The 20,297-nt window shown below is 42.2% G+C and overlaps 1 protein-coding gene across 12 annotated transcripts in view; it reads right to left on the bottom strand.

Annotated features, from left to right (window-relative positions):
* tns1b (tensin 1b) overlaps positions 1-20,297 on the bottom strand; it is a 217,433-nt gene that overhangs the window by 20,216 nt on the left and 176,920 nt on the right. For 8 of the 12 annotated variants that reach the window (XM_088082949.1, XM_088082959.1, XM_088082948.1 and 5 more), the window contains 4 exons: positions 6,218-7,729; positions 4,243-4,323; positions 875-1,068; positions 654-792 (listed from right to left, as the gene is read on the bottom strand). In XM_088082949.1, coding sequence (XP_087939075.1) covers positions 654-792; positions 875-1,068; positions 4,243-4,323; positions 6,218-7,729 — 1,926 coding nt within the window. The remainder of the gene's footprint in view (positions 1-653; positions 793-874; positions 1,069-4,242; positions 4,324-6,217; positions 7,730-20,297) is intronic. The other 4 variants (XM_088082953.1, XM_088082956.1, XM_088082954.1 and 1 more) reach the window with 2 other exon arrangements.

Below are 20,297 nucleotides of genomic sequence, written 5' to 3'. Positions count from 1 at the left end.
GAGGCCAGAAGGCTGCAGCGTCCCACTCGTGCACTGGAAATGCCGCACATTTACAATGTGAATAAAAATGAGATGAGGTAATAGCGGGGATATTTTTTCTCTGATCCGGATACGTGCTACCAAATGGAGTATATAAAACAGAAATTGGTGTAAGTAAATATAGAGTAAATTGAGTGACTTGCCAAGAGTTTCTATACATAATGGAACCTTTCACACCTTCCCAGAGCAAATTCAGTTTTACGACTTAATCTACATTTCTGATGTTCCATTTACAAAAAGAGACATTTATCAAAAGTTGATGAATGCTACTAGGGATGTCAGCCTGACACCCATTAACTGGTAACTGACTGGTTCATTTTAAAGAAAAAAACGCAAAATTTGGAAACATAGTGGCCACTGCCCACCCTTCAGTCTGATGGACGATATACTGTATGTAACCAGTCAAAAATAATCTCAGTTGTTAACTGATAAACTGCTTAATGGTTAACTGTTGAAGTTACGCAACGTCATCACTAAAATAAGCCACTTAATCTCCAGACAAGAATGAAACTTTTGTCCAATACAACCTAAATTACAATTTGACTTAAATTGTGTTGTCATTTTGATAAGCTTGAGCTCCACAGTGCCCTCTGTCAGCCAGAGGGGGAACTTACACAGGTTGAAGTAAGGGGTTTGCGGCGAGATGGGGAAGGCAGGGGTTTGGGGAAACACCTCACCACCAACTATGGGTGTAGGACTGATGGGGCCACCCTCCATCTCCTCGAAGGCCTCACGGTAGCTGTGCATGTGTCTCTGAGGAGTGGAGCAACAAACACATGTCAACATGTAGAGAAAATAGCAGTAAAAAGCATGTCTAAAAGTGTGTGCTCTCTACCTCTTTAGGCCGTCCTCCGGGGTTCATCGCTATGGCGTTGACAAACTCTGGAGAAACACAGCGGACGGGGGAGCGAAGTGGGACATCGGGGGAGGGTTCATTGTCCGGACCATTCTGGTACTGGCCGTCGCTGACGATACGGTGACGGGGCAAAGTCGCAGGCTCGTCTAAGGACACTGTGCGGGCCTGAACACCTGAGATCACACGCAAGTGAGAGTTAAAAATCGGCTTGTCACTGCTGCTCCATCACACTGCTTTCCTCCAGCAATGCCATCGCCGTCATCACAGGTTAATGGTTGTCAGCCACTGTGAATGCTCACTGCACGGACCATTGTGTGCATTTTGCAGAAATTTTTATGATTTAACATGCACACACACAAGCTTAATGCAGGGTTAGCTGTTGATCAAACTGAAGCCCATTAAGTCACAAATATTTAAGAAATGCTCTGAGTCATCAATGAACACACTCCATTGTATCCCCAACAAAAACACAACACAATTGTTTTTCAAAGTTTAGCTGAAATAAAAACTCAACCTTGGCAATATGTTACATTCTACCCCTTCCGGCATTATCTGAAACTAAAAAAAATATTTTTTGGAATGCTTGTGGGAAAATGTTCTCTCACCCAAATGATCGAAACTTTGTGATACACTGGTGTGAGCTGTATGTTCGTTATCTAATGTGCCAACGTGGCCGGATCTGGCTGAACCTCAAAGCAGCCAGTAAGCTCATTTCAGCTAATCTGGTGAACTGAGAGAGCCAGAGAGAGAGAGAGTGAGAGAAAGCCACCGGCATAAAACAAACAGGATTTGATTTAAGAGCTTTATGCTAATAAGCGATGCCGTTGACTGGCGGGTGGAGGTAGCAAAGCATGAAATGTTGGCCAAAGCTGCATGGCCAGTGTGAAAGACTATCACTGGCTGCCCGCGCTTTGGAACAAGATGAAGGTTAATGAGAGAAAAAAAGAAAAGTACAACTGGTTTCAGAAAAAGTAGGACACTTGGAATAATTCATTCTGTGGTGTTGTTTGTAGGGCTGCACCAAATTGTTTAAAGATTCTTTCTAATGTTGATGTTGTCTTTCCATTCTGTTTAGATAAAGAAAAGGATATATTAGTATTACAGTATTTGTTTAACAAGTTTTCAGTGGTGGCTGCTTAGGATTGTTTCCGACACGTGTGATGACGCCAGATCGTTGCCCAAAAACGAGAAATTATTTTAAAATATACTGAGGTTATAATTTCCAAAATTTGTGTCATGTTTTTATCTAATGATACTATGGTGGGCCTGAGGGTCAAAACACAACATTTCATTAAACACAGCAAAATTTAACAAAACGTGGCATTTCAGAAATTTACATTTTAAAACCCTTCAAGATTCTTGCTTTTTTTAAAATGTTGTGTTTTGACAAATGTCATGTTTTTTTTTGTTAAATGTGAATTTATTTTTTATTTTTGTTAAATTTCGTTTTGTGAAACGAGGTTTTGTTTTGTGAAATGTCACTTTGTTTCAGGAAAAGTCATGCTTTGGGAAAGTAGCAGTATGTAGTTTGTGCCGAGGCAGCTTTTTGATGTTTCAAATGCCACTGCAATAGTAGGATGAATATGTTTGACTGACCCTCAGTTAACATATTTTGTTTATTTCTTGTAGCTCCTCTTTCACACCTATACAAGAAAATCGTCAAAGTGGAATAATGTCATCAGAAAACTGAACACAGGCTTTATGTCAGTTTGATGCTGACTGATTTTTCCACACATGGAAGTAGACACACCCTACGAACCTGACCGTTATGGAAACGTGAAAATATTGATATCTCGTTCAGGCAGCTTTACTTTCAAGTGGGGGTGCAAAACCTGGCCAAATACTTGCGGGGAAAATTTAGTGATAGCAGCTGTGAAAATTTTGAGTTGAAGAATGAGGAATGAAGTGGCTGCAATTACCACCCAAGTATAAAATTGGTAGTTTTGGAGGGATTTTTTTCAAAGTTTTCAGACCTTGAAGTTACCAAATAGCGTGTTTTTTTTATTACAGTTGTTAGTTTATGGTTGATAAATCAATGTATTTATTATATAAATGTGTATTAATTATTTATACATCATAGAAAAAAAGCAATAAGTGCCAATCGTGCTGTCTGTCAGGATTCTTGATGGAGCTCCAGCTTCAGATAGCTTGCTGTTGGCACAGTGTTGGTTAAAAAAAACTTGGAACTGACAGCTCTTAAAAGCATGTAGTCAACACCCCAAAACAGAGACACACCCACCCATCACACCGAGCCCAGAAACTGAGAACCAGATTTACCCACGATGCACTGCTCAGCAGCAGCGTACTGTCAAACACTGCGCTGTTGCCCTGGCGACAGCTAATGGTTACCAGCTGGGATGGCTGGAGATTCTTGAGGACTGACATTTCTCAGCCGTTTAAAATCCAGTCATCATGTGAATAAGCATGGGGTTGATTCCAAAAACATAAAATTGATAGGTGATTTTTTTTCTCTTTTTTAGAGAAAGGGGAAGCACAGTGTCCACATGTGCACACCTGCAGCTCAGACAGGTCATCCAAGGTAATGACATTTGTGTGAACGCTGCTCAAAGAAAAGATTCTGTAACATTTAACTTTGTGTTGCATCACTAAAAGGGATATTACTGTCTGCGGTAAAGAGGCCAGACTGGCCCCATAGGGCCCTAAACAGAACAATACCGTCTGCATTGTGGTCTCCGTCTCCCAGTGGACACATACGGCTTTAGTGATGTTTCCAACTAGGACTGTGGTCTCTCTACTAGATTTGGTGTCCTTTGTCTGGCTTTGTAAATCTTCAAAATAGTTCGAGTGAAAAAAGCAGCCGTGAATGAGGCCACTGTATCCTGGCCTCCATATTGTTCCCAGAGTTTGGCAAAATGGATCTTGTGACATGCACTCTGCTGGCAAGGGACAGAGCCTCCTTTGTGCCTCCTCTGTCTCGTTCTTGCGAAACTTTAACATTATCCAGTTTTTTTTTTCTCTCCTACGCCACAGCTGAGGTAATTATCTAACCTTGAGGTAGAAAACTGCAACTTTGAACAAATGGGAATGAAGGGTGAGTATGTTTGCAGAGAGGAATCAGCGGTTAGTCGGATGATGACGCTGCTCTGCAAACGGACGATGACAGAGAACCATGTTATATATCAAAAGGTAGAAAGAGGAAGCAAAAGAGATGGGGCAGTCAATTATTAAACAAGAAATGGTTAAATGCAGATCAAAGCCCACCGCACTCAAAGGCAAACCAGATACAGACTTGAACTGAGATTGAAGGAACACTTAAAAAAAAAAAGGACCTGCCCCTCTTTCTTTTTATTTTTAAGTATTCCTTCGGACAGGATGGGAGAACAAACCCGGGAAGGAGTGAGAGCGGCGGTGCTCAGACTGAGAAGAGGTCATGCTGGGGGTGACACTTTGGACGCGAGCCGAGTATTCTGGGTATACAGATGGATGATGAGAGAAAGAAGAATGATGATGACAAAACTAAAAGGAAAAAGAAAATGAGCAATACGAGATCTGGCCTGGGAAAAGAACAGTGAAAGCCACATTAAAAACAATAAGTGAGACAGTTTGGACTTTACAGTCTCAATACAAGTCATGAAAAAAAAGGATTTTTATGACATGTGTCTCCTTTACCTCACACAAACAATACACTACATTTCTAACTCCTAATGACATTCTGCATTGCGTCATGTGGATGATTGCTCTGCACGTAAATAGCAGTAAAGTTAAGTGAGGCATATTGTTGATTCTAGAAAACCTCTTTCTGGCTTTGGTTATCTGAGGGCTCAGCTATCACGCTGCTTTCTGTTGACTTTCTTGCTGCTCTGCAGGATGTCTGACGTGCTTATCTAGGGACAGTCAACCTGCAGGACTGGAGAGAATGCTTCCTGTTTAAGCCTGAGTGATGGGGACCGATGAGGTGACACTCAGGAAATGAGATAAGGACAGACCAGTGTTTTCTGAGAGAGGTGTGTGTACAGTGAACAACTGGTGGCATTGAGGTTACTCTTCAATGCATGTTCTGCCCTGAATTGCTGCCACTGAAACAAAGATTACACACAACTGGTATAATGAATGATACTGTAGAATTAACAATATGTAACTTAGAATATAGTAATGACCAGTTAACAACAGGAACGCTTTAACCGAATAAGACTTTGTTTGTAGAAGCAAGAACCAAATGTACTTGTGGGTGGATCCTGGAAGAAATTACAGCAAGATTCACCCATGAACAAAGCCTTCTGGGAGATATTTGGAGTGTGAGCTCTATAGACTACAAGTGGGCTGTAAGATAAAAAGGACTGTCCAACATCTACTCCTTATGCAGGAAGAGCCACACAGACTGCATGAACTATATGGAATATGAGAATGAAACACCTTAATGACATAACTCTGAGATGACATACTGTGTTTGTCTCATCATGTAATGTAAAACTAAATAATGTGGCTAATGAGGCAAAGTCAAGATATCAGGTACTCACATCTGTGACCTCAGCAGTCTGTCACATAGTGTTCTTAATACGAAATGAAATCAAAACACTTTAACCAGGAGCAGGTTGTATAATGTGAATGTTGGCACAGAAAACCCAAAGATTAAATACAATATTTCCGCACTGTGCAACTCCACTCTTACATTTTTTTCTTTTTTGGACTGTAGGTCAAGGCAAAAGCCCTCAACTAAAAGGCTGAGGCAGTGTCTGCGGGAATATTGGATTTTAAGGTTGATTTTGCTTGGGGTCACCACTTAATTGTTCTATAGAAACTATAGAAATCTTTGAGACCCCAAAATACATCTAAAGGTGCCGCCACAAATAGAGTTTGTAGTTGTGGATTTGGACCATTTGTTAGGGGCGCCTTTGTTATATATAAACCTTTTGATTACTCATTGCACCACACACTTGGAGCACAGAGCATACTCTGGGCACAGATGGAGCAATAGAATGTAAGATGCATTGACATTCTGTTCATTCTGCTAAAAGTTGGCATTCACTTAAAGCAGGTGCTCCTCTCATCCATAGATCTGATCCATGCTGCAATTTACAAACCACTGCTGAGGAAAAATTAACTCAAGAAGAGCTCCACCTGCACTGCATTCAGTGACCGACAAAACTTCTGAATTTAGGGAGGAGACACAGCGTGATAGAAAGGGACACACACATTCAAAAAAGAAAAAAAGAAAAATGAAAGTTTGCTGTCATTGCCCCCATCACACACAAATTTGAATTCTATGGGAAACTCTTTAAAAGTAATTCTTCCTTTAAATTAAAAGGTGCTGAGGTCACAAATTATATTATTGTGTCAAGATAAAATAATATTAGATCTTACCAGCTACTCTTTGAGCCACCAGACCTTCAACATTGAAGACTTCATCTTGCTCGCTCTCTTTAGGCTGGGGTGATGCTGAAGCAGCACTAGGGCTTCTCTGGGGCTCAGAGACCTCTGCAGACTGGGACAATGTGCTTGGTGGGTAGCTGTTGACAGGCTTGACCTGGAAGTGACCAGCTGCAGCAGGGGCGGCTTGTGAGGAAGGACTCGTCCCAGCTCTTTCAGATGTATAACTCACAGATCCCTGGACAGATGCAGGCTCTGGTGTACTGGGCTTTCCAGGTGACATCTGAGCCGGGAACGAGTGGCTGGCCAGACTGGACGTGGGGCCAGAAAAGTGAGTGCGAATGGCAGCATCGGCCTGGGAGGAAGGCCTGGGTTGGCTCTGAGAGAAGGACGGCTGGGTGGTCACTACAGCACTGTTTTCCCGCAGTGGAGCACTTTGGGACTTTGGAACCAGCGAGCGGCCTGGTTCCAGGTCCAACATGAGGAGATTAAGGGTTTCAATGGATTGCTCAATTTCTTGCTGGGAGGCGCTGTGGCGGTGAGGGAATTGTGGGAGGCTGTGGTGGCTGGGCATCACTGCCACAGAAGGAGGTGGACTAAAAGTCAGGCCTTCAGTTACTGGCTCCTCTGGTACTCCAAACTGCTGCCAAACATTGAGACCACGCTGGACGGCCTCTCTGCTACTGGTGGTGCGGGCGGGTGCTTGTGGCATAGAGTTTGGCTCTGCACCAAATGACTGAGAGCGGTACAAATTGCCATTCTGGGTAGCTATGTAATTACCCGTGGATGGGGCTGAATCACTTTGCGTCAAAGTGACAGGTTTGTTGGACATGCCAACCTGATGGACACTTTCCAGAGGCTTTTCTGGGACACTGCGCTCCAGATACGGCACATGATCCTGGCCATTGATGAGTGGCTCGGGCTGGTAGTAAAGATCAGCTGGTGTAGCCCGACCATCCGTGGAAGAGAACGTCCCTAGACTGTCCACACTGTTGCCCTCTTGACTGGTAGGCAGTTCATCGTCTAAAATATCCGTCTCACGGTCAATGCTACTGTGCCCATTGACATGGACCTGGGCAGGTACCAGGTGAAGCATGCCTCCAACAGCAGAGGTTGGGGTGGACAGGTAGCCCTGTCGATGCATGGGCCCTTCCAAGCCACTCAGCAGCTGCTCCAGCTCCTGTTTCTCTTGGGGACTGATTGGCTGTTGTGCAGGTGGGGCGTGGTGATGGACTGGGGGTAGATCCTCAGCCACAGGGACGTGTGCCTGGCTCACTGTGGAGGTCTGAGGGGCTGCTGCTGCGTCATCGGTTCGGTCTGTTTTGATGGAGGCAGTAGAATTTCCTGAGTCGCTGCTCACTGACAAGGCATGGTCAACCGCAGGTAGGGCATGTTCAGCAGCAGTGGGTGGGAGGCCATTCGCCGTGACTGATCCTTCAACTGACTCCTTTTTACGAACTTTGGCGTAGAGGCTGCCGTCTAGGGGCCCTTCAGTATGGATGACTTCTAAAACAAACAAGAATGACAGAGGCTCATTAGAATCAGAAAGATGACAATCAACAACTATTCAGCTTTCCACAACCCTTCATTTTCAACCACTCAAGTATTTTCAGAGCCAAAGTACTTTGGCTACTACAAAACTGCGTGTAATCCTCTAAATATAGGCATATATTCATCAAGACACTAAAAAGCAAAGAGTCAGGGACTATCACAGAGAAAAGCAGGGGTATCTGGAGATTGTGTGGGCACTGCCAAAACAGCTGCAGTTAAATTAAACACTGGCTCATGTCCACTTATTCTACCAGCTTCAGGAAATGAGCAGGGTCTGTGGCATGCACTGTGGAAAAAAAGATGAAATCACGGGAGCCTGCCTTGCACTTTCTCAAGCCAAATGGATTGAACTGCATCATCTGAGGGATACCAGCATAATAGAAGATGAATCAGTTGTTGATTTTATTTGATCCCCACAACTGCGAGCAGGATAAGCTGATATAGAAACCGGATGGATGAATGGATTTCACAGACTTTTAATTGCCTGATTTGTCAACTCAGGAGCTAGGATGAAATACTGCAATGTAGATGGTGTTCACTGAACAGAAATGCATATTCCTTAGGGATGCACGATATTGGATTTTTTTGCCGATATCCAATGTGCCGACATATATCAGCTCATTTGGCTGATGACCGATACCAATATTGATATATCCACTTTTTTTCACCACTAATGTTAGTGATCATCAGGCCTCTTCTGTAGTGGAATTAACATCATATTATACATATTCATATTATACTGTATACTATACAAGTCTATTTGAAGAGCAATGACTCGCCCAACATGCACAGATAGATTACACATTAAATCAGGATTGTTGTGGAACTCAAGATGCTAACTGCACCAGTATTGGTCTATTGCATAAGAAAATTACTTGTCTTAATTGTGAAATAAGTAACCAAAGTATATAATTCCATTTCTCCATAGTGACATAGTTTTGAATTTCAGTATACTTTACAGCATACTTTATACTTTACAGATTACAGCATAATCAAATTACTGAAATGCAGTTTTGGTCTTGGTGTGTCACCCCAAAATTTTCAGGGGCCCCATCTGTCGACAAATTATAAAAAATTTCTAAGAGCGCCACTGTATACACGGCCATGCTCATGTCCATCCACACACAGCCACACCCAAGTCCAGTGAAGAGGAAGTAGGGGGCCCCAATCAGAAGAATTTAGTCATCACTGGAAAATCAGCCTCACTGAGAAGAGAAGGCCTGGAGGCTTTCCTGGCCTCCGAAACCCAAAGCAAAACAAAAGCTCAACATACTGAGAGTCACACTGAAAAGGCTGACATGCACAAGCTTACATGTGCTTTTTCCTCCTGCATTCTCTCATACAGCCAACATGGTGGATCAATGCAAACAAAGTGTAATGTCTAAATGATCACAACTACCTAACTTCATTACCCCACACCATTAAGTAACAGTTTATGAGGTTACACATTCAATTACAAAACAATACCTTGTCTAATAATTCCTCTTCTACTGCCCATTAAAGGTCCCATGAACCTCATAACTCACGATGAGGCGTGTCCTGATAAACAAATCAGATCCCACAGCTGGGAAAGGAGCTGCACAAAGAAGCCGTCTGTGTCTCTGTAACTTATAGATATCTCCAACTCGGTTTCAGTGAATACGGGGCTCTGTAACAGAGCTCGGTGGGCGTACACAGGCTGGGTGCTGCAAAGTCTCCCTGGCTGGGCCCGGGCAACTTGCCAAGGGAATGGCGCACTGTAGTGGCTGTGCTGTCAGACTGCTGGTGGAAACAAATCTGGTGGCTCTTGGTCACACACAAACACAGCGTATGTTTACTTCTACTAAACTGTGAGTAAGTTTACTTTGGTACATTGGTTGACCACATGCGGGAAAAAGAGGTTATGGTAGCCTCTGTCTAGTCTGATGATGGCCTGTTGTAGGGCTGCACAATAGGAGGAAAAATGCAATAACATTGTTGAATATTCTGATATTAGCTGTGATAAAAAAAACCAGATACTTAAAGTGAACTCAGTTCTCCAATCTGACTTGCACAGTGCATGCACTCCGAACCCATCATCTTTCTATTATCCAGAATTTTGCCGGACAGCTAATGTGCCATTTTCTTAAGACAACACTTACTCTCTGGTATTTGCACTTACATCTGCACTTATCAGCCCCTTTTGCACAGAGATTGTGCTATAGGGCTGCTACAAAGTCCTTTCTTTATGTTGTCTTAGCATTTTTACAAAGAACCAAACAATTTAATTGTGGCATCATGCTTCTCCAGTGTGTGATTTTAGACAGTATGGCAGCATCACAGAAGCAAAAGAGGCATGAGTGGCATGACTTGTAACACAACAGCATTGACCTCTAGTGTGACATAACAAATGCATCGGCAGCACTTTATGAACAATAACAATGGCAAAACATGGCAATAACAATTATTTAGCATCCATTTTATATAGTCGAAGATCTCGTCCTCTGCTTGGAGGGCAAGTAGCTCCTGAATCTCATTGTTTTTCCAATTTGTAGCTATTTTCAGCCACTGTTCTTCTTTGAGGTAGCTGCTAACTGCTATCACCTTCTTTTTATATCTCCCACAGTGGGTATAACATGTCTTGTCTACTGCCCCCTTTAAACTGAGGTTGTTTCAGTGCTGATACCACCTCTTATGATGGTTAAAGGTAAGAAAACTCTGTCCCACCATTCCGTGATTCTAACTTTATTATGGAGCAGCAAGGTGGCATGACGGATTGTAATTCCCTCCTTGAAGATGCAGTGTAAATCTTCTGATCAATCAGAGGATGTCTGACAGTGAGGGTTCAGTCTGATTGGCCAGAGAGTTAGCAGCAGGGCACGTATTAGACAAAATAGCACCTATAGATAGTGATATAAAGTGTTTCTACACTCAAAGTACAATATTAAAGTCTAATGCAATGTACTTATTTTATGTATTTTTCTATGTGACATAATTAATTTCTGTACTGTAATTGATTATGCTGATTATGCTGCCATCTTGACCAGGACTCCCTAGAAGAGGAGATCTTGTATTGCAGATGGATCTTCTTGGCTAAATAAAGGATGAATAAATAGCTTAACTTGACATTGCGATAAAGATTTAAAAATAAGAAGCAATCTAATTTGCCAGCCCAAGCCTGTTGCAGCATCACATGCCAATTTGACAAAGCATCTTCAGTGTCAGTACATGTGGTCTCATCAGCTCAGTATAGTTGTCATGACTGGCATAGTAAATACAGACCATGGCCTAAAAAAACAGATGACACATGATGCAGGTTTTCAGATTTTTGGAAGCAATTAATTTGAATTCTCCACTAAAGTCAATGCTGTCATGCCAGAAAAGCTAGCTGCTAAGACAGGACGCTCCAAATCAAGTCCTCATTACACATTTATACAGCTTATGAAACTGCAAGTATCAAGTTTGGGACTGTGGATGTATTCCCATCTACATGAGCGCATACACACTTTAAATGCATCAGTCATGTAGATAAACATAGACAGAAGTCGTGAAAGAGGAGCTCCCCTCGCTTTCTCCATCTCAGCACCTTTATAATCATCTGTCCCGCAGCTGAACAGGACTTGTGCAATTAGGATGATAAGTCACACAGCTCAGCTGATTTCACATCCAGTATGTCTCAACTACAAACACTTCCAACATTGAAAATAAATCAAAGCCTTGTCAAAGGAAACAGCAGAAACACCTCTGCAGGAAGAAGTTCCCCTACCTGTGCCAACAGTGGACGACGGTATGGTCCCAATCTAAGCTAAGAAAAACTCTGCAGAGTAGCCCCCGGGATGGGACACGAGGGATTACAGCAAAAGTTAGGGGGAGTTGGCTTTGGCTACTGTTCCTTCTCCTCCTCCCGCTCTTGAGTAGCTGTCTGGTCGGATCAGTAGAGCTGCTGCTGATACTGGCTGCTCAGTGGCTTGCACTGGTCTAAAGGCTGCCCCTACTGTGTGTGCGCACGTGGGAGGTCTATCACAACAGCCTGTTTGACACTGCATGTGAGAGGTGGGGGCTGATGGGCCGTTTAAATCCAGAGTATAGGGTTTAATAGAATGATATCAGTCCCTTTAGGTTGGGCTCTCACACACCTACTTCCTGTATATACAGCATATGACTTACCCCATTGTGCAAATAAAACGTTTTTGTTTTATTCCTACAAATGTCTATAAATGACATGGAATATAAGTCTTGTTTAAGCTATAACTGAAAAAATGTGCTGAAAAACAGACATACACCAACACTGGTAGAATGAGCCATTTCCATGCACACATAAGACAGATGCCCCTCCTTTATCCCACTGGTGTTGAAAACACTCATGTAATGGAAAGAGTTACTTGGTCCAACAACAGTCATTTAACAAGCTCTCTCCAAGCTAGGAAGCTGGGAGAAAACTCCACCCTGCTGCTGCAGGCTGATGGAGAAAACAGAAAAACTTAGTGGGTAAAAAATAGAAAGATGAATACATTGAGCGGCTGCTGATCTGATCTGATTAGGATGTCAGTTTTGGTTAATTTTGCTTTTATTAGCACAGCACCCCTCCCCCTCCCTCCCTCCCTCTCCTTCTCTTTCCTATGTATCAATTCTTCATCTCATGTTATTTCATTGCTCTTTATGGTATCTATTGCATACCTGTCTGTCCTGGAAGAGGGATCCCTCCGCATTTTCTCTTCCTGAGGTTTCTACTGTTTTTCCCCCCTGTGAAAGGGGCTTTTGGGGAGGTTTTCCTCAGTCAGTGTGAGGGTCCAAGGACACAGGGATGTCATATGCTGTAAGCCCTCTGAGGCAAATTGTGATTATGTAATAATGGGCTTCAGAAATACAATTGAACTGTATTGAACTGAAAAATATTCTTTGCGGTTAGCTGATTAACAGAGGTTAGCTGTTGACATCCCTAGATATGATATATTATATAAGAGGGGCTCATTGTCTTACTGGTTAAAAAAAGGAGGACGTCAGGTGTAGATGATTTACAGCAGTTGTTCTCCCTCTTGGGTGCAAAGATGGTATGCACAAAAAAAAACATACTAATATACACACAAAACACAATCTTTTTCCCACAGTTTGAAAGCTCCTCAGTCATTTGTTCATATCACTTAACCATCTGTATACATTAGCATGCAGGACAGTTACTTTGTTGTTGCACGCCACAATACAAAACAATTTCACATTCTTCTTTGTTGCTGATAACAATAAACATGTGACTTTGGCCTCCACAAGATTTTTTTTCCAACTTCCACTCTTATTTGAAGCAGATTGTGATGTCAGTGACATGATTCTGAATTACTGTGATACTGCTTTCCCTCATTATACTCACAGATTGTCACACCAACTCTCTTTTCTCCTCAAGCTCTTTCTTTTCCCCCCTCTCTCCCTCTGCCCCCACATCCTTCCCCTGGCCTCACACTCTGTTCTTTCAGTGATGATGATGATGGTAATGACTGTGATGAGGCCAGCTGTGGTGCTACGGTCCAGCTCTTACATCAAATGAAAGCCCGATTCAGTCAGCCCTCTTAAACTAGCTCGTGTCTTCACTTTAAGAGACGACGTGACTGATGGGCGATGCACAGGATCCCCATTTGTACTACAGGAAATCTAATCCGTCACTTTTTACGCCAGGCAGACTATTTATGTTGAGACTGCTTCTGTGTGTGCTGCTATGTCTGCTGCTGTTTTCATTTGGTTGAAATGAGCCCACGTAAGCCTCTACAAATAACCCTTGACGGTGTTCCTTCATGTGATAAGAAAGGGCATATGTATGCGCGATATCTCACACTGTGTGAGCCCACATTGGCGTGTTTTTATATACTCCCCAGGAGGGAAATACTTGCTCTGTGATCCCAAGCACATTAGTCACAGGAGAATGTCTGCGATCCTGACCCCATCGCCCTAACTAATTATACAACAGCAGGGGAGAGTGAACCATGTGTGACCAGTCTGAAATGACCAATTGGTTGTGCCGCGACATTCTCTGCATTAAACACTTTGGTTTTTTTTACAAAATGCTTCAGAAAGTAAGAGCAAGTTTAAACAAAACAAGCACATCATGATCGTAAAATGTAGCATGAGGCAAACTGTTTTACCCTCACACAAGTCTGGACAGTAACAGATTTTTTTTTTTTTAAACTTCAGATGTACAACATTGCACATGAACACTGAGCTCCACAAAATACAATGTTGTAGGTGGACGGTGCTGGCAGATATTTTGAGATTCTGCAAGCCATATGGTGCTACTCTGTGACCTCTTGATCTCTAAACTTTGAGCTCTGAACCCTGTGGCAATAGATCCCCTTTACAGCGGAAAGAGCATGTTTCCCCTCTAACTTACATGGACAAACAAACCATGTGCCACCCTGCACGTATGTATGTGTGTGTGTGGGCATTCCAAAGCAGTTCAGGATCCATGTCTGAGCCACAAGTGTGGCATTAATGGAAAGCAATGATGAAACATTTTCTGAGAACAACCCCTCAGGGCTCAACTGCTGCAAGCACTAATAGCCCGACAAGAATAAAACTCTTAAGTGTATATACATTCAAGAAGCCTGAAAGAATTAAGAACTTCAGTAGCTGTGTGTGACAGTCTAACAGTACGTAAGTATAGCCTGGTGCCATATTTGGTCTAAGTTAATGGCTGAACTATTGATTTGACAACAAAGAATGTCTGTACTGTATGACAGGGCTCAAGGATAGCTATTAAAGTAATACCGTGGCCTTGCAAATGATCTACACAAGAGGCTATTACATCTTCTGGCCTGTATTCATTTGATTTGTGAAGATCAGACAAGATTAAATCAGCAGAATTAAAACAACAGAGACCTAGGGCTGTATTCACAAAGCTTCCTGGTACAAAGAGCTGCTTGTAATGACAAAATTCTAGGAAAAGTCTTCGAATTATGACATTTTCTAAGAATTTCCCCTAAAGTTAAGATCCGGGTAAAGATAGAAGAGGCATCTGACCCCTAAAAGAGCAGGGAGGAGGACTTTAATGAGCCTTAAGAGGAGAAAGAGGTAGAAGAAATATTCTCCAAACGCTAGATGACAGTGAGTTAATTAAATGCTACAGATTAGATGCAGCAGCGATAATGTTTGTGGTCGCTCTCATTAGAGATGCCCTCACATCTCCCAACCAACACAATAACGAAAGAATGCAAGAAATAAAGTTATTGCAACACTAAAATATTTTCCAACTGGACAAATGTTAGGTGCAGCAGTGTGATCACACAAAAAGCGTTTTTATAGTCTCACATGGTGAAGCAATTCATTTCATCTCCACTGCGTGTCCACACCTTGCAGGCTCACAAAAGTGCATGTCTGTGACAACCAATCACATCTATTAAAAGACAGTTTCATTCCTGGCAACAGGGTCAACCACTCCTCGTCACTAAGATAAAAGTTTCTGTCCCATCCTTGCTCAGAGTTGCCATGAGAATTTTCCTAATTCACCCCCATGCTAGGGCTCATTTTAAGGCTAAATTATTAGTTCTCTAAGAGTAGTATCAGAATATTTGTGAATATGGCCCCAGATAATATAAGGCAATGCAATAGTTGCCCTTTAGGTGGCTTACTGATTGTAAGAAGACTTGGTGCCTGCCATTCAAATGGGAGATTTGCAGTATTTATGTCAAAGTAAAATAATAATCAGTGAAATGATGCTAATGGTGTTATTGCAAGAATTTGAATTTGGATGGGTACTCCCAATACATTGGTTGATAAGCACAGCAGGACATGTACATTTAAATACGGTTTAGTTATTGCCAACATCAATAGTCCCAAAGTGCTTAGTCAAAAGTAAGCACAGGAACTCGTTCTAGCTTAATGAACACTTGCCCTGCAGCTCATTAAATATACATCAAAGATTACTGCGAATCAATGTGTGAGTGCAAGCTCGCAAGGATTGGGAAAACAAAGGCCAAGGTAATGGAGAGTTGTTTGGAACAGAGGGAGGATTGATATTGATATTCTGTTCACCTTCACTGCCCTTATGGTATGGCTGTAGGTAGACTATTCAGCAAATTATGCTCTAAAGTTAAACACAAGACACTCTCTAGAATAATATCTCACATATCCAAGCGTCTTGAAGCAACATTAACTGTACCCTGCCAGCAGTGACCTGTAGCCAGTGTTGGACAGAGGTCCATACTATATTTAGCACAAATACTGCAGAAAACAAACACAAATGCATAGACACACACACACACACACACAAACACACACACACACACACACAAATGCACACACCATGTGCTATATATCAGCCAGACAGTTCATCCATGCAGAGCATTATGTTTCACTCTGGATGAGGCAGTGTCTCAGGAAAAGTCATCAGCGTTCGTTAGCAGCAGGGTTGCGTAGGGAAAATCTTGAGGTCCAAATGAGGAGAGCTTGTGATGAGCTGGCTGTAGCTATCTCGCTCCAGAGGTGAGGAGACGCTTTGATGGGCTAAATCTTGCTAGCTACGGTCTGGAGAGACTACAAAGACAGAGCTGTCTTCATTTTGCCCAAAACCTTGATAGCATATGCAGATCCTGGTCAAAGCAACTCTCGCCAGCGCTTGGGCCAATCAACATTGTGGTAAATGCTTCAGACACAAATTCGCTCCTAAACCAGAAACTTCCTGATATAATTCTTTACACTGGGTTAAAATGTCAAGAATCTTTTGTGTACTTTCAGGCCATGAAAACATCATGATTATTGGGATGTAGAATTTTTCCAGTGTTCCAAATTCTTCACTTTAAAATGTAGGACAGACAGAGAGCATGAGGGTAGCTTGTCCCAGTCTATCCCAATCTGGCCTCTGGTGGTACCAGTTTGAAAAAGATATGTTTCTAATGACTTCAGCTCACAAGTAAGGGCAAACAAGGACAGCACAAAGCCTCTTTCTTTCCTCATTTCGCTGATATTTTCTCTTCAGTCTGGATGAGTCAATTCCCTCGTCCTTAAATTCCCTCTCTTGGCCTACACATTGTGCCACCAGCCAGTTCTTTGCACCTGCCAGCAAGAACCGAAAAGACGACCAGGATGGCGTAACACTCGCAAGTGCCCCGAACAACCAGTAGAAGTCACTAGGCTGCGTGGCCGCTCCCACGTATGAGGGGCTTGCCTTTTAATTATCACTCACAAAACAGGCCTATGTTGCCTTCGACTAGAAATAGTGATGGCTAGTGCGGTGGCTGCAATAGAAATAAACCTGTTAATGTTTTGGTAGAAAAACATGAATCGAAATGAACCCTAAACCAACTAATGAAGGGGAACAATTGAAAAAAAAATGGACTTGGACAGTATGTTACCGGCAGTGTAATGGCTTGTATAACACTGCCTGTTCAAACAGTGTTTCTTGTAGAGTGTTATGACAAAGACCAGGAAAGGCTGGTCCATGAATAGAGTGCTTCTTAAAAAGAAAGATAATAACTAAGTAGGAGAGGCCAGCATTCCCAATGGAGCCAAAATAAAAGCATTATGCTGAAAACTTAGTCTCTTTATCCTCGTAAAGTTAATTTCCTGTGTCCATCCACCCCTTGGCTAAGGAGGGGTCTATTCAGTACGCTGAGTGACCCGTGCAGAAGGATGCCCTGGGCCAATGACACACCCCTAACAAGACAGTGGTGCCTGATAAAGAAAGTAAATCTCTTGGTCTTTGTCGTCCTTCTTGGTTTCCCATCCTTGCTTTTACTTGATTCTGAGCAAAAGCACTTAAAAACATATTTCACATAAATAGAAAAGGTCTGTCTATCGGTAGAAAGACGCTTTTTTAAAAAAATTTGGTGGTACATGACTAGAGAAAACTGAGAAAAAGGATGCCTTTGCTAATGAGGTAAAAAAAACTATACAACTATAAGAATGCGGTGCGCCAATGACGGCCGGCTAGATCTCATATTACAGTTAAATGTTAAGCTAAAACATGTTTCTGAAAACATCTGAGTCAAGAAATATGCAACTCAGGAACAAAATCTTGGTTTATATTTGATTCATGCTGCTTAGTTTTGCTGTTTGATCTCAATTTTTTCCGCTGTTTTCACTGTGCAGGAAGCAGTATTGCCCGTTTCATTTTCACAAACTCTTTCAAACTTTCACAAAATAGTCAGGGCAGTAATATAATCCTGATTTATACTTGATCAGCATTGTCTTGTTTTACCGTTTGATTGGATCTGTGCTCTTTGAGTATGTGATGGCAGCAGCATGGGGGGCGGGTAATAGGACAATGACGAAGCACAGCCTGTAGTTTGGGCAACGGCTACAAAACTCAGCAAAACTCTGCCAAATGGCATAATTTAAATTATTTGGCATAATTATTTATACAAAATCTGGTTGAAAATCTGCAAAGTATTCCTTTAAAGAAAGACAAAACACTTAAGGAAAAGGAGTAGTGGAACCAGTGCCTATGCAGAGCTGTCAATGCACAACAGCCAACCTGAGAAAGGTGTGTACGCATATTGGACAGCTGAAAGCAAACTTATAAATGTCCTAGTTAAATATCATTTCATCTGCGAGGTAACTATAAAGATGTCAGAAAGTGATGAAGATTAATTATGTCCTTGCTTCACTATGAAGTTTCTGTAAAGGTGGCTGCAGGAGAAGAAAAAAAAAGCAAACAGCTGGGGTAAAGCTGTATCCACAAAGACCTAATATAACACCCTTTATTCCCTCACATTATGGACATAAGACAGCCCACTCATCCAGGATTAGCCATGTCCTGCAAATATCTTTACAATAATCATCCTTTAGCACCAAAATATACCATATATTTTCCAGGATGAAATCAACCTTTTAAGCATCTGTGTGTAAAAGAGGTCTCTGTTTGAGACACACAAACACTTCCGACTTGCCCCACAACCAGTGACTATCGCCTAGACCCCTGTCCCTGTGCCCCCGTGGCCTGGGTCCAAACGAGGACACTCCACAACACAAGGCACTTGTTCTCTCTTTGTGTCCGATACAGTCTTTCCAAGAAGGCCTTTCTTTTTTTTCTGTCTTGGCTGTTACGCAATCAGAGTTGTGCAAAGTTTGGAGTCAAAGCAGCCTAATCCGCCCAAAGCTTCGGACTAGACTGAGGGATTGATAGCATGGAAGCCTGTTGCCAACACAAAGGACCAGACATTTCACCTCTGCATCTTCTTGGAGAAACTCCACGGCTTGACAACCTCTATGTTTCAATCAGATCATGTTCTTATGGCGGAAGTTAGCGGTTAGCATTAAGGGGCTTGTCAAAGTCGGCTGAGGAAGGTCTGATGTGAGCAAGTTCGGAGCAGCAGATATCATGAGAGGTGGACAGATGCTGTCCAGAGCCGAAAATAAATTCTTCACACAAACGTGTTCAAGTTAAATAAGTGCATTTTCATTTAATCATGACACAACTCATCTGGAGCAGTATGGCTGCAGCATCTGAACAACATCTGCAGAATGGATTCATACTATCCTGTCTTGTCCTGGTGAAAGTCCCATGAGCAAGATGCTGACCTCCTTGTGGTCGGAGCCAATCAAAGAGTTTCCCTTCCAGATCAATTCAAGTTAGGGATGTCAGTTTTGGTCAGTTTTGCTTTTGATAGCCCAACACCTATTAACTCACTGGTTACTTTTTAAGCAAAAAAACATATAGATTGTGTCATTGCTATTCTGTTGATATGGCAGGTTTGGTTCCTTTTTACTCCCTTTCAATTACTACATTAACAAAGATTCTAAAGGGAAATAAACTTGGATCTTTTATTTGAAACTTTTATTTTATGTTGGCTCTGCTGGCAAACAGCTGGCCAGTGGGTTAACATGTGGGAGCATGTTAACCCTGCCCACCACCCAGGTTGGGTGGGAGCTAATTTATCTAGTTAGCTGCATCGCTCATTTGGTGATCTGCTAGTAATGCCATTCTAGAGGCATAACGTGTCACTGAAATATAATGTCCACCCTCTGGTCTCCGCCCAGGTCACTCTGGTAAGTAAGCAGCTTCATTTTGACTGCAAAATCCCTTTGGCTCACTGAGGTGTGCTGGTGGGCAACTGGAGGTTGGGCACAATGTTTCCAAAATGCTGTTGGGTGGGGATGACGCTATTAGCAATAGGCTAGCTAGCTCGTATCAGACTTGGTGCACAGTGCAGTAAATTGTAGCAATTGAATTGTATAGCAAAATTAACCTATAAACCATCATGCGTAACCATTTCGAAATATTTTTGGTGGTTAGCAAATTATAAATTAACTATTGACATCCTGAATTCTAGTATTAGATTATTATCACTGTTTAAGCATCTTTCTTATTTTGCAGAAAATACATGAGAGCCGTGGCAACATTAGAGTTGGGGAACGTCAAATCAATATTTAGATAAATATTTTCAGCTAGAGTAGCTAAAAAAACAGGTGAAGTCAAATACTAAATGACCAGGGATCATTCAGTACTGGCATCTGTATCATATCAACAGTGCATTCATTTAGTATTAGTAATGGCTATATTTCACTGTTGTTTGTGGTAATTTACTGCTCACCTGGCTCTTGAACTACTCTTGGGCTGACGGACCATTTGAATCTCACTCATCCG

The sequence above is a fragment of the Plectropomus leopardus genome, chromosome 10 (assembly GCF_026936395.1).
Source record: "Plectropomus leopardus strain MGB_pleo_1.0 chromosome 10, ASM2693639v1, whole genome shotgun sequence".
Lineage (NCBI taxonomy): Eukaryota > Metazoa > Chordata > Actinopteri > Perciformes > Serranidae > Plectropomus > Plectropomus leopardus.
This window is presented reverse-complemented; position numbering and strand designations above follow the sequence as displayed.